Source organism: Mus musculus, chromosome 11, assembly GCF_000001635.26.
Source record: "Mus musculus strain C57BL/6J chromosome 11, GRCm38.p6 C57BL/6J".
Classification (NCBI taxonomy): Eukaryota; Metazoa; Chordata; class Mammalia; order Rodentia; family Muridae; genus Mus; species Mus musculus.
Window position 1 is genome coordinate 97,213,482 of NC_000077.6, and position 12,885 is coordinate 97,226,366.

General features: G+C 42.1%; 1 protein-coding gene across 6 annotated transcripts in view; it reads right to left on the reverse strand.

Moving 5' to 3' along the window:
- Npepps (aminopeptidase puromycin sensitive) overlaps positions 1-12,885 on the reverse strand; it is a 74,819-nt gene that overhangs the window by 7,640 nt on the left and 54,294 nt on the right. For 5 of the 6 annotated variants that reach the window (XM_030245668.1, NM_008942.3, XM_011248802.1 and 2 more), the window contains 5 exons: positions 11,178-11,312; positions 9,470-9,689; positions 5,027-5,169; positions 4,310-4,366; positions 290-397 (listed from right to left, as the gene is read on the reverse strand). In XM_030245668.1, the coding sequence (XP_030101528.1) occupies positions 290-397; positions 4,310-4,366; positions 5,027-5,169; positions 9,470-9,689; positions 11,178-11,312 (663 nt within the window). The remainder of the gene's footprint in view (positions 1-289; positions 398-4,309; positions 4,367-5,026; positions 5,170-9,469; positions 9,690-11,177; positions 11,313-12,885) is intronic. The other variant, XR_879535.3, reaches the window with a different exon arrangement.

Consider the following 12,885-nt stretch of genomic DNA (forward strand, 5'->3'; position numbering starts at 1 on the left):
CAAAATAAAGCAATAATAAAATGAAAACCAAACAAAAACAAACGCTCCGACCAGCTTCCCCAAAATATCAGGGGTGTGCCGAGTCAGACACTTGACACACATCATGGAACACCAGTTCTCTTTCATTTTTCCAGACAGAGTATCTCTATGTAGCTGTCATTCTGTAGACCAGGATGGCCCCAAGCTCAGAGATCCTCCTATTCCTGCCCCATGAGTGCTGGGGTTAAAGGCGCATGCCCCCACCTCATGGCTCAGCAGCAGTTCTCTTGCAATCCAACATATTACTTACTGAAAGTGCAAAAGTAAGGACTTTTTGAATCAGTTCAGGTGAAAGAGTAGCCCCAAGAACTCTTTCAATTCTGTTTTTCTCTTCTTGCATATCAGCTTGTTTGTGAAGCTACAGGGAAAAAAATAAAGATGAACAGTTAGCTCTTCCCTGGATTCCAGGCATGTTCATACCGGCTTCTCTTCCACTGAGGTGGAACCTCTGCTCTGCCTCCTCCCTGGGTAGGACTGACTGGTGGGGCACTGCACTACACCACTTAGTACTTTGCTACTGTGGTTGGGCACTAAACCCTACATCTGCCACAGTAGTAAGCCACGAGATGCAGGTGTGTGTTAGTCAGATAGTACGTCTCGGTCTCCAGGCTAGTATAAAGGTCTAAAGAGTAAGTCTGCCATGGTCAGTCTTTACATCACTGACACCTGGCTAATGCTTTGTATTAGATAAATAAACTATCACTAAACTATCATTAACTATCATTAATTTAGCCCGTGAAGCTGAAAATAATCTAGACATCTAGTAGCTGGATGCTGTTAATTACTCAAATGAGAAAAAAATGCATTAATAATGGGGAAGTGGAGGCAGAAGGATCCGAAATTTTAGGACATCTTTGGCAACACAGCTTGAAGCCAACCTTTTTAAATGAGACCCTGTCCCCCCAAAATAAAAAAGACAAAACAAAAAGATATATTGTAGAATGTTGCCTAAAATGTGTATCTGTGTGTCCATGTGCCTGTGTTGGCTCTGCTCCCCACGAGTGCACCTGTGGAGGGCAGAGGTTACTGCCAAGAGTCTTCCTGTACTGGAAGTCCACCTTGTTTGTAGAGTCAGGATCTATCAGTGAATCTGGAACTTGCCATTTCACCTAGAATAGTCGGCCCGTAAGCTGACTACCTCTGCCCATTGTGCTGGGTGAAAGAGATGTGCACCACTGCACACGGACTCCGGACTCCAAACTGAGGTTTTCTTGCTGTGCAGCAAGCTTTTTACCTACAAAACCATCTCTTCAACCCTGAAAGTCACACAGGATTATTTGGAGTTGGAGAGGTAGCTCTGAAGTTAAGAGCTCTGGCTGCTCTTGCAGAGGGCCTGGGTTTGGTTCTCAGCACACACATGGTGGCTCATAATTGCCTGTTAATGCTAGCTTCAGGGGGGACCAAAAGTCCTCTTCTGAGCTATGCAGGATACCAAGCACACATGTGGTACAAAGACATATATGCAGGCAAAACATTCATACACATTTAAAGAAAAGAAAGAAAATACAAAACCCAGACTATGTATTTGTTTTGATTCAAGGTCTCATTATGCAAACCTGGATAGTCTAGAACTCCCCCATCACTTTTTAAAAAGTTATTTATTTTATGTATATGAGTACACTGAAGCTGTCTTCAGACACACTAGAAGATTGCGCCTGACCCCATTACAGATGGTTTGATTGTAAGCCACCATGTGGGTGCTGGGAATTGAACTCAGGACCTCTGGAAGAGCAGTCAGTGCTCTTGACTGTTGGGCCATCGCTTCATCGCAGACATATTTATTTTTATTTTATGTACATGAGGGTTTGCCTGTAAGTGCATTGTATGTGCATCTGGTCCCTCAATGCCAGTAGACGGTGCCAGACCCCACAGAACTAGAGTTATGGAAAGCAAGCCACCACATGAGTGCTGGGGATGAACCTAGGTTTTCTGTAAGAGCAGCAAGTACCCTTAACCATTAAGTGATCCCTCCAGAACTAGTGAGAACGACGTGTTTGTTGTTGAGGCAGGGCTCTCATATAATTCAGCTGGCCTTGAATTCTCTGTGTAGCTGAAGATGACCTTGAACTCCTGATCTCCTTAGTTTTACTTTCCAAGTGCTCCACTCACCGGTGAGTGCCAACATGCCTAGCTTACATGTAAATCTTTTAATGAATACACAGTTCTGATGGGTGACTTGGCTATTTAGGCACATTTTACATAATTACCTGATGACAGACGTGAGCTTATTTTGACCCTCCCACCTCTAATATAGACACCATGATTTTTCTTAACAGACTGGAAATGAATGCACAGGGACAGGATAGGACTTGTCTCAAGTACCACTAACATCTCATTTTCTCATCCTCCCTCTTTCTCTGACTCTTCTTTCCCATGCTGGAATGGAACCCAGATCCTTGCATATAAAAAAGCAAAGTGCCATCCAGTTTTTATTTTATTTTTATTTTTTTTAGATTTATTTATTTATTATATGTAAGTATACTGTAGCTGCCTTCAGACACTCCAGAAGAGGGCGCCAGATCTTGTTACGGATGGTTGTGAGCCACCATGTGGTCGCTGGGATTTGAACTCTGGACCTTTGGAAGAGCAGTCGGGTGCTCTTACCCCCTGAGCCATCTCACCAGCCCGCCATCCAGTTTTTAAAAGTTGATTTAAAAAACAAACAAACAAACAAAAAACTTTGGCCAGGCAGTGGTGGCGCACGCCTTTAATCCCAGCACTTGGGAGACAGAGGCAGGTGGATTTCTGAGTTCAAGGCCAGCCTGGTCTACAGAGTGAGTTCCAGTACAGCCAGGGCTATACAGAGAAACCCTGTCTCAAAAAACAAACAAACAAACAACAAAAAAACAAAGTAAAAAACAAACAAACAAAAAACTTTGTGCTGCATGTGTGTATATGTTTGTGCAAATCAGAGGACAACTTTACCCCTTAGATAGAAGTTTTGGCTTTTTTTTTTCCCTCTCCCCCTTGAGACAAGGTTTCTGTTTTTCTGTGTAGCCTTGCCTGCCCTGGAACTCATTCTGTAGATCAGGCTGGCCTTAATTCGCCTGTCTCTGCTTCCCAAGTGCTGGTATTAAAGGCAATGGCCACTATGCCTGGCTTTCACATGGAAGTTTTAAAGAATCTGGCTTATACATCTAGTCCAGTGGTTCTCAATCTGTGGGTCCTAGTACCCACCTACTCCAGGGGTACTAGGTGGCCCTTTCATAGGAGATGCCTAAGAGAATTAGATACAGATATTTACATTACAATTCATAACATTAGCAAAAGTTAGTTTATGGTTGGAGATCACCACAATACAAGACACTATATTAAAGGTCACAGCATTAAGAAAGTTGGGAGGCTACAGAAGAATTAGTTGAAGGCGTAACTGGGTAAATCGATTTCAAGGGCAACCTGAAGAACCTTGCTTTATAAAATGGTGGAGGCAGGTGTGACTCATGCTTATGATCTCCAAAGTCTTGGCATCAAGGGGAAATGCAAGGAAGATAAGAGTTCTAGGTCAGCTTCAAGTACAAAGTGAGATGGAACACAGCCTGGGTTAAAATGAACCCCTGGCTTCAGAAATACAAAAGAAAGAAACAAACAAAAACTGGACATAGAGCCGGGCATGGTGGCCCATGCCTTTAATCCCAGCACTCGGGAGGCAGAGGCAGACGGATCTCTGAGTTCAAGGCCAGCCTGGTCTACAAAGTGAGTTCCAGGACAGCCAGGGTTACACAGAGAAACCCTGTCTTGAAAAACCAAACAAACTGGACATAGGTGGCTCCCCTGCAATTTCAGCACTTGAAACACAAGGATCGGGAATTCAATGCCACTCTTCAGTGTCAGTCTGGGCTACCTGAGACCCTGTCTCAGACATGCATGAGGACGTGGGATCAGCCTTACATTTCAGGGTGAAGGGTCAGCTAGATACTGAAGTTGTGTAGGAAAACCAACAAATAAACCTGAACCCCAGGGTCTGTGGTACTGGGATCTGCGCCTCCATCGGGCATGCTAGACTAATAGCTTCCCCATTATGCTCAACTCCCAGAGCTATTTACATTTTAGTCTTAGTAGGATCTCACAAAGTTATCCAGTCTGTCCTTGAACTCCTTCTGTAGTCCAGGTAGACCTTAAACTCTCTGCACTCCTGCTTTAATCTCCTTACTACCTGAGATTACAAGCCAAATCCAGCACATCTATCTCTTTGCCCAGGCTCTCCTCCACCTCTAAGTACACATCCAAGTTCAAATGCAGACGTCTGGAGACCTTTCCCAAATATACTCACCTTCAGCATGATATCTAAGGTAGCGCCATCCCCATGCTTTAAAACAGTGAGATAGACCTACAAAAGAACACCAGGAAAAAGGAAGTCATTTAAGTTATAAGTATTTCATTATAAAGAGTCTGATGCTAAGATAAAAAGAAGACGGGCATGTTGGCAAAGGCCTACTGTTGTACAACTGGAGGTTGGGGGTGAGTCAGAAAGGAAAAGGATCCTAAGTTCAATGCCTTTGTGGGATACACAGTAAGAGTATGGGTAAAACAAAACTGGGCTACAAGGCCAGTTTACAAATTATAGTTACGTATCAATACAGAGACAGACAGACAGACAGACTATGGTTATCAGTCACTGGTGGTGGACAATCACACAGGGCTGTCATGTGCAGACAATATCTTGTAGCAGTTCTCTCAGAAATGCACCAAGTTAGTCACCTTGCAGCACTGATGTGCTACTGGAGAAACAAAGGAGAGGCTGGCTGCAAACCACCCAAGCAGCCTTTGTTTACAGTCAGACAGGGTGTGAGTGTCGGTTTTTAGGCCAATTTTAACTCACAAATTAAAACTCATATCTACAATTCAATGGGATTTATTATTATCTCCCCCCCCCCCCAACCCCCAGACAGGGTCACTTGCTGACCTCTGTCTCTGCCTCCTGAGTACTGGGATTAAAGGAGTATACTACCACACCCAGCTGTCAGGGGAATTTATTACAATAACTCACAGGACTCCTTAGGTCAGCAGAAAGAATCTGTTTCCCTTCCACGTGCTCCTTAAACCGACGACGGGCTTCTTCCAAAGTTGCCTTATGGCCTGCTTTTCCCAGTTTGCCCAGCACCAAGCCCCTCAGGAGTGCGTCTAGATGACCTGGTGGAGAAGTGAAGACACAGACAACTTGAGAAGCCTGCTTTGATAATGCACAAGTTACATACGTTGTAACTGTGATACCAAGTCTACGGTCTTAAACAAACACAATCGATCACTCTAGTACTTATGAGAATACTTGATTTAGTTTATCAAATTGTAAGAAGAAAGGAATAAACATACTAGACAAGCAAACAAATTTGCTGACTTTGTGTGGACTCATAGGTACCAGATACTGGAGCCTAGTAATGTAGCTATACTGTTAAAAACACGTGAAAAGGAAAGACTTACATCACACAAGTTTCACTCAAGGTTTTTTTTTTTTTTAATAATTATTTATTTATTTTATGTATGTGAGTACACTGTCATGTCTTTGGACACACCAGAAGAAGGCATCAGATTCCACTACAGATGGTTCTGAGCCACTATGTGGTTGCTGGGAACTCAGCAACTCAGGACCTCTGGTTAAGAGCAGTCAGTGCTCTTAACCGCTGAGCCATCTCTCCAGCTCTTCAAAGCTTTTTAAAAAATGCTCTTTGTTCAATAAACTAAAGCCTTAGATTTTAAAGTAAACATTCAATGGATTCATCCTCCCGTACAGCACAATTACCAAAGCCATACCTCCAGCTCAGTGTCACTGTCACTGTGATAAAGCCATACCTCCAGCTCAGTGTCACTGTCACTGATAAAAACCGCCATGAAAGCACCAGGGATGCAGCTTTGTGGCAGAGCATGGCAGAGGTATTTGCACTGACAAGTAATTTTATTTGGGCAGATAGCTTATACTACAAGGCAGGTCAGATTCCCTGGAACTAGAATTACAGATGGCTGTGAACTGAGCCTTGTCCTCTGCAAGAGCTATAAGGACTCTTAACTGCTAAGCCAGCTCTCTAGCTCCTGTGACAGCGTGTGTGTGTGTGTGTGTGTGTGTGTGTGTGTGTGTGTACATATGGGTACATATTTCTATGTCCATACATGTGGAGGGCAGGCCAACCTTGGGTGTTTTATTTTTCACACAGGGCCTTACTCCTTAGCCTTGTCTGTCTAGGAACTCTCTTTGAAGAGCAGGCTGGCCTCAACATCACAGAGATCTACCTCTTCTTTCTCCCGAGTGCTGAGATAAGGCTGTGTGCCAGAACCCCGGCCACTTCACTCTTGAAGACATTATCACTCTCTGGAATGGAACCCTACAGATCTACTTCTTTCCTCAGTGCGAGGGGGCGGGGAGGGGGGTCCACAAGCACATGTCACTGCTCCAGGCTATCTTCCTGGGATTAAACACAGGTCTTCAAGTATGCACTCTTAGAAACAGAACCGAGCTATCTCCCCAGCCCTTACTGGGAATCTGCTACTGACTTATGTTGTAGGTCAAAGCAACATAAGAACTATTTGCTCTTTAATCCCCCTGTCTGTACAGCTACAGAACAAAGGCATTTATCCTGTATTCATTCCAAATCAAAGATTTTACACATTATTATTTCCACAGACAAGTGCGGCATCCAGGAAGTCCTCTGCTGAGCTGTCACTATGTATGCTCTCTCTAAAGCTAACGACTTGCTGGGTCTGGACTCCTCTCAATGACTCAGTTGCCATACAGCAGTAACCTTCTACCTTTCTCATCACACACACGTTTCTAGTACCACTGCATTTTGTTCCCCTTGATAACCTTCAACTTCCCTATATACTCTGGTGTCATTCTCTCCTTAAAGAACATTTCTTCTCCAATCCCACGTCAAGTCTATTTCTGTGGCCAACAAAATTCCTTTTAGAGTTGTCTATATACACTGTCTCCAATTCCTCCCACTGTGGAGAATCTATTATAGGCATACCACTTCACAGAATCTGTTAACCAAAATTGTTAATTCTCTATTACTTTCTGCTTGTGGCAACCAACACAGCTTACCACTTTCCCTCGACCTTATAATACAATACTTTGAAATTATGGGCCACTCTACTTTCTCCTGATGCTCCTCAGAGGCCAGTCAGTTTCTTTTGTGATTCTTCACCCTCTTCTCACTGAGCCTCATAACCCAGAGCGGTGGTTAACTCTCTATGACACTGAGGATGGCTCCTGATCCTCCCGCTTCTACCTCCTAGGGCTAATGGTGTGGACCACCATGCCTCTTTTCTCCTTTGTTTCTTGAAATAAAAGAGCCATAGGTAAACCAGATTGGCCTTGAACGTTTCTGCTTCCTGATTACAGGCATGCTTAGCTTTTCTTCTGCCAATCTCTAACTCTTGAATTTAGCTATAGTCCTCAAACATCTCTCTATTCTTAGTCCTTAGGTGGTTTCTTCTAGTTTCACAGTTATAAATCCTAACTACATGCTATTAGCTCCAACTGTATTTACCTAGCCTTCATCTCCAGGCACTCTCAAATGTAGCAAATGAACCCAATCTGGCTCTTTTTTGCAACCAAACCTGCGTCTATAGACAATCTTGTTTTCCCTTGGCTGACCTGGAACCTGGAACTCTTTGTGCCTGTCCCTCTACAAGTAGTATTTTTTGGGGGAGGGGAGCATGAGTGGTGTGTGTCTGTGTGTTCTAGACATGGTTCTTGTGTACAACAGCCCTGACTGTCCTGGAACTTGCTCTGTACACCAGGCTGTCCTCAACTAAGAACATACACTTGCCTCTGCCTTCCAAGTGCTAGGATTAAAGGTATGTGCCACTGTGGGCCAGATAAGTAGGTTTTTTTGTTGGTTTTTTTTTTTTTTTTTGGTTTTCCTCTGTAGAGCCCTGGCTGTCCTGGAACTCACTTTGTAGACCAGGCTGGCCTCGAACTCAGAAATCCACCTGCCTCTGCCTCCCGAGTGCTGGGATTAAAGGCGTGAGCCAGCACGCCCGGCGTCAGATAAGTAGCCTTAATCTGTTGATTCCTCTTTTTACCACACTCAGTCCTCCAAAACCACAGAGAGAAGGCATCACTTGTTATGTGCTAACGGCAACCAAGTGGAATACTCAAATAGCCTTCCAAATGATTTCCCTTCAGTTTCATAGTCACATGAATTAAATCATGTTCCTCTGATCAAAACTTCTAAAACTAGCATCTTGAATCAAAATGTGAAAAACAAGGAACTTTGCTTCAGGCCGCCTCCCTGTAAGGGAGTCATTGACTTGCCATGGGCCTCTCACCTCTTCCCCAGTCCTGACCTCATCAGCCTTCTGGTTTTTCATTGAACACTCTGGGCATGCTCTTGCTTTAGATTCTTGTAACTTGCTGGGCCCTCTGGTCTGGACCAAGTTTGCTCTGCACTTGTAGCTCTCTCTCTCAGTTCTCCATTTATGCTCGAAGATCAGTTATTAGGGAGGGTTGGTTTTTCTCCAACTACTTTATCAAACACTGGCTTAGCACTCCTTATTCATACTATCTAATTTTACTTGTGAATCTATACTCTACCTTAATATAATTTGCTGTGTCTCCCATTAGAATGTAAGCTATACAGGACAATGCTTTGATTATCTCGACTGCCAGTTTGTAAAATAGCACCTGCCTTTTACTAGTTACATAAATATTAGGTGAATATGAAGGAAAGGCAGTGGCAAGAACTGGATACTATTACTGTTCTTATTTTTAAAAATCCCAGATCAATGTAATGGTCTGGGAGTAGATCACTAGCAGAGTTTAGCATAGACTAGGCTCCTGGGTAAACCCATTGCTATAAGAAGAAAAAAAAATAAGGGGGCTGGAGAGATGGCTCAGTGGTTAAGAGCACTGACTGCTCTTCCAGAGGTCCTGAGTTCAATTCCCAGTAACCACATGATGGCTCACAACCATCTGTAATGGGATCTGATGCCCTCTTCTGGTGTGTCTGAAGGCAGCAACAGTGTACTCATATACATAAAATAAATAAATCTTTAGAAATAAAATAAAATAAATCCTAGATTAAGATTATTCAGGAGAGAACACCTCATTTAGTAAGCAGATGGCGACAAGTGAATGGATTTAAAACCTCCAAATTACCACTTTCAACATTTAAATCACAATTGTTTTAAAAGGAACATGATTATAGACATAATCATAGAAAGGCAGAAAGCAATTAAAATTCTTACTTTGGAAAGCTGAACCCTGCCAAGTGTGAAGATTTATGCTGAGGCAGGAGAGTCAGTATAGGTTCCAAGGTACGTGAGCTACTGTTTTGTGATGGTGTAACAATTTCACTAGCAGGTTCAGAACACTACATTTCTGACCAACTGAATATACTCTAAAATCTGGATACAGAGATGCTGCTAACTGTCAACCACACAGGAATAGAAAGTACTAACTTTAGATTCTTCCCCAGATAGTACATTCATCTATTACCTTCTCCAGGTTTGGGGTCCCAGCCCAATCTCTCTCCTATAGGTGAAAAGACATCTTTGACAAACTCCTGGATTTCCTCATAGAAGTCTGTGTGGGACAAGAGAGTTGAAAGAATCCCCAGGTTACAGCTCAGGTCGCTCCATACAGTATAATTGGGCTCATTCACAAAAGCCTCCATGACTTTTAGAACCTCTACAGTGCTAATGATGCCAGCTCGAGCCTGGGATAGGAAAAAACACAAATCAGCTCAGCCTTCAGACTCAACAAGACAAAAGAAAACAAACATGCATGTGGCATTATCTACTGCTAGCAATTCTCTTGGTTTAAGAAAACGAGGCTAAGTAAGTTCAGAATACTGTTAGAATAAAAATCCTATCATGACAACATCTTTTGTTAATTTCCTTGCTATCTATAAAAGAACACCTTAAAAAAAACTTAGATTGAATCTCATATTTTGGGACCAATAAAAATCAGTTAACTTCTTGTTTCTACTCAGTTTCTGGGGCATCACTTTGATATTTTAAATTTCTCTCTTTCTTTTTTAAAATATCTTCTACTTTGAGAAAAGTTGCAAAAAAACAGCTGGGGCTCTGGTTCTTGACAAAGGCTCTGTCAAGGCTGACTCTGCCCACTGTGTCAACGTCAGCCTCTCCTTGCCTCACTCTAAAGGGGCAGGGATGGGAAGGCTCTGCGGAGTCAGAGTGCTTTTAGCACTGACTAACAAGACTTGGAAAAGAACTTCTATTCTAGCAGCCAACTGCACAAACAGCCTATTGTCCTGGAACAGGTCTCTCTTGGAAGTGAGATCAGCAGGTGGGACGTTTGTCCATCAATGCTAATCTGCATTTATTTAGAGAAGGAATCCAATCAGCAATCACAGGGCAGGGAGACTTCAGGTCCAATTTAAAGCAACACTAGAAAGAATGATAATTTGACCACAGGCAAAGACATCCTGAAAATACCTAACCTGCTGGAGTCATAAAGACAACAATAGGAATTTTGCTGCTTTAAATCCTTCCCGGAACAAAGCCAAATATGTATATAATTCTGGGCTGATATGCTATAATTTGAGTAATAACAGACTGTTAGAACATTCTTGCTTTCTCAGCAAAGTACAAGTACTACTTAAGAACAACATAAAATCGCTCTGAATTAGTGTTTAAAAAATCAATAGGGAGGGGGCTGGAGAGATGGCTCAGAGATTAAGAGCACTGACTGCTCTTCCAGCGGTCCTGAATTCAATTCCCAGCAACCACCTGCTGGCTCACAACCATCTGTAATGGGATCCAATGCCTTCTTCTGGTGTGTCTGAAGACATTAACAGTGTGCTCACATACATAAAATAAATAAATAAATCTTACAAAAGAAAAAAAATCAGTAGGGAAACCTCTTCTTGACTCATATCCATTTGTTTTTAAAAGAATGGACTTTTGTCCCTAAAAGGACAGTTTGTGGTAAGTTAAAAACACAAAAACAAAAACAAAACAAAACAAAACTGGATTAGTGAAATGAAATTTGCTTCAGACACTGATATAGGTAAAAATTTTGTCATGTTAATTAATAATTAGCCATTCATAGTCATCCCAAATTAGCTAACCTTAGACAGGAAGGACCATATCCTTCTAATATTCTTTATATAGATTTAACCATTATACTCTGTAACCAACAAAATGCATCATATGACCAAAGTGTGAGTGAGAACGCTCACCAGAGAAAAGAGGTCATTCTGTAATCCAAGTCGATCCACTGGGGGCAGAGAAAGGTCACGGATGCCTGGTAATAAACTTTCGAGCATGGCAGAGCTGTACTGGGTTCGATAAAACCCAACTGTTCCCAGATTTAGCTGAAAGGAGACAATAAATACTATTAGCCACTTCCTTTCTCCTTACTTTTCGTGAGACAGGTTCTCTTTATGTAACCCTGGCTGTTCTGGAACTTACTCTATAGATCAAGCTGGCCTCAAACGCAAGAGATCTCTCTGGGGGCTGGTGAGATGGCTCAGTGGGTTAGAGCACCCGACTGCTCTTCCGAAGGTCCAGAGTTCAAATCCCAGCAACCACATGGTGGCTCACAACCATCCGTAACAAGATCTGACCCCCTCTTCTGGAGTGTCTGAAGACAGCTACAATGTACTTACATATAATAAATAAATAAATAAATCTTTAAAAAAAAAAAAAAGAGATCTCTCTGCCTGCCTCTGACTCCTGAGGGCTGGGATTACAGGTGGGCCGGACCGTGATCAGCCACTCCATTTTTTTGTCTTTCTTTTTTCATTTTTAAAAGTTATTTATTTATTTATTTAATGAGTGTTCTGTGATTACACAAACCAGAAGAGGGAATCAGATCCCATTACAGATGATTGTAAGCCACCATTATGGGCACGGGGAATTCAACTCAGGATCCAGTTAAGAGCAGCCAATGCTCTTAACCACTGAGCCATCGCTCCAGCCCCAGCCACTTCATTTTAAAAAGATATCTTTGAGTGGGTATGGTGGTCAACTTGCACTACATACTAAGTTCCAGAGCAGCTGTAGCTACATAGTAAGACTCTGTCCCAAAAGAGCAACACAACAACAACATAAAACAAAGAAGCAAAAAAATATTGGGGGTGATGAGGTTCAAAGCCACGCCTCTCAAGTTTCCTTCCACTGAGCTAAGTCATGTCTTAAAAAACAAACATAGGTAAAATGTAATTATAAGATTTACTACTTAGAAGTATTGTAAAAATGGGGGGGTGGATGGCTCAGTGGTTAAGAGCATTGGCTACTCTTCTGAGGAATTGGGTTTGAATTCCAGCATCCGGTCCAGTTCCAGGGCATCCAACCCCATTACACAGACACACATGCAGACACAACACCAAAGCACATAAGACAAGAATAAATAATAAAAAATTATTTAAACTAATTAAACAATTCTAATCCAATTATTTTGAGTCCTTTATCTTTTGCTGTAGGAACTGTATCTTCATATGCTTAATTACAGTCATAGTGTACAAAACTTTTTCTAATTTGTGAGAAAGTTCCATATTGTTACTTAATCTTCAAGATCATAATTTCAAATGCTAATATATTCCAGAGTATATTTTAAATATTAAAATAGGAAAAAAGGGTATTTCTTGGCAACTAAAATTTTGGGATAACCTATAATCCTAAGAAGAAATTGCAGCAATTTTTTTTTTTACAAAGTAAAAATAACTTACCCATTTGTGTTTTCATATTCCAGTGACAAATAGATTTTTATCTATTTCTGCTCTCACTTGAAGAAAGTTATATGAGGACAACACAGACCTGAGGCTAAAGTGTGCTTGGAATGGCAGGACAGCTTGGGTGGTTTTCAACAGTCTCTGTGTAGCCCTGGCTGTCCTTGAACTCACTCTGTAGACCAAGCTGGCTTTGAACTCCCAGAGATGCACCACA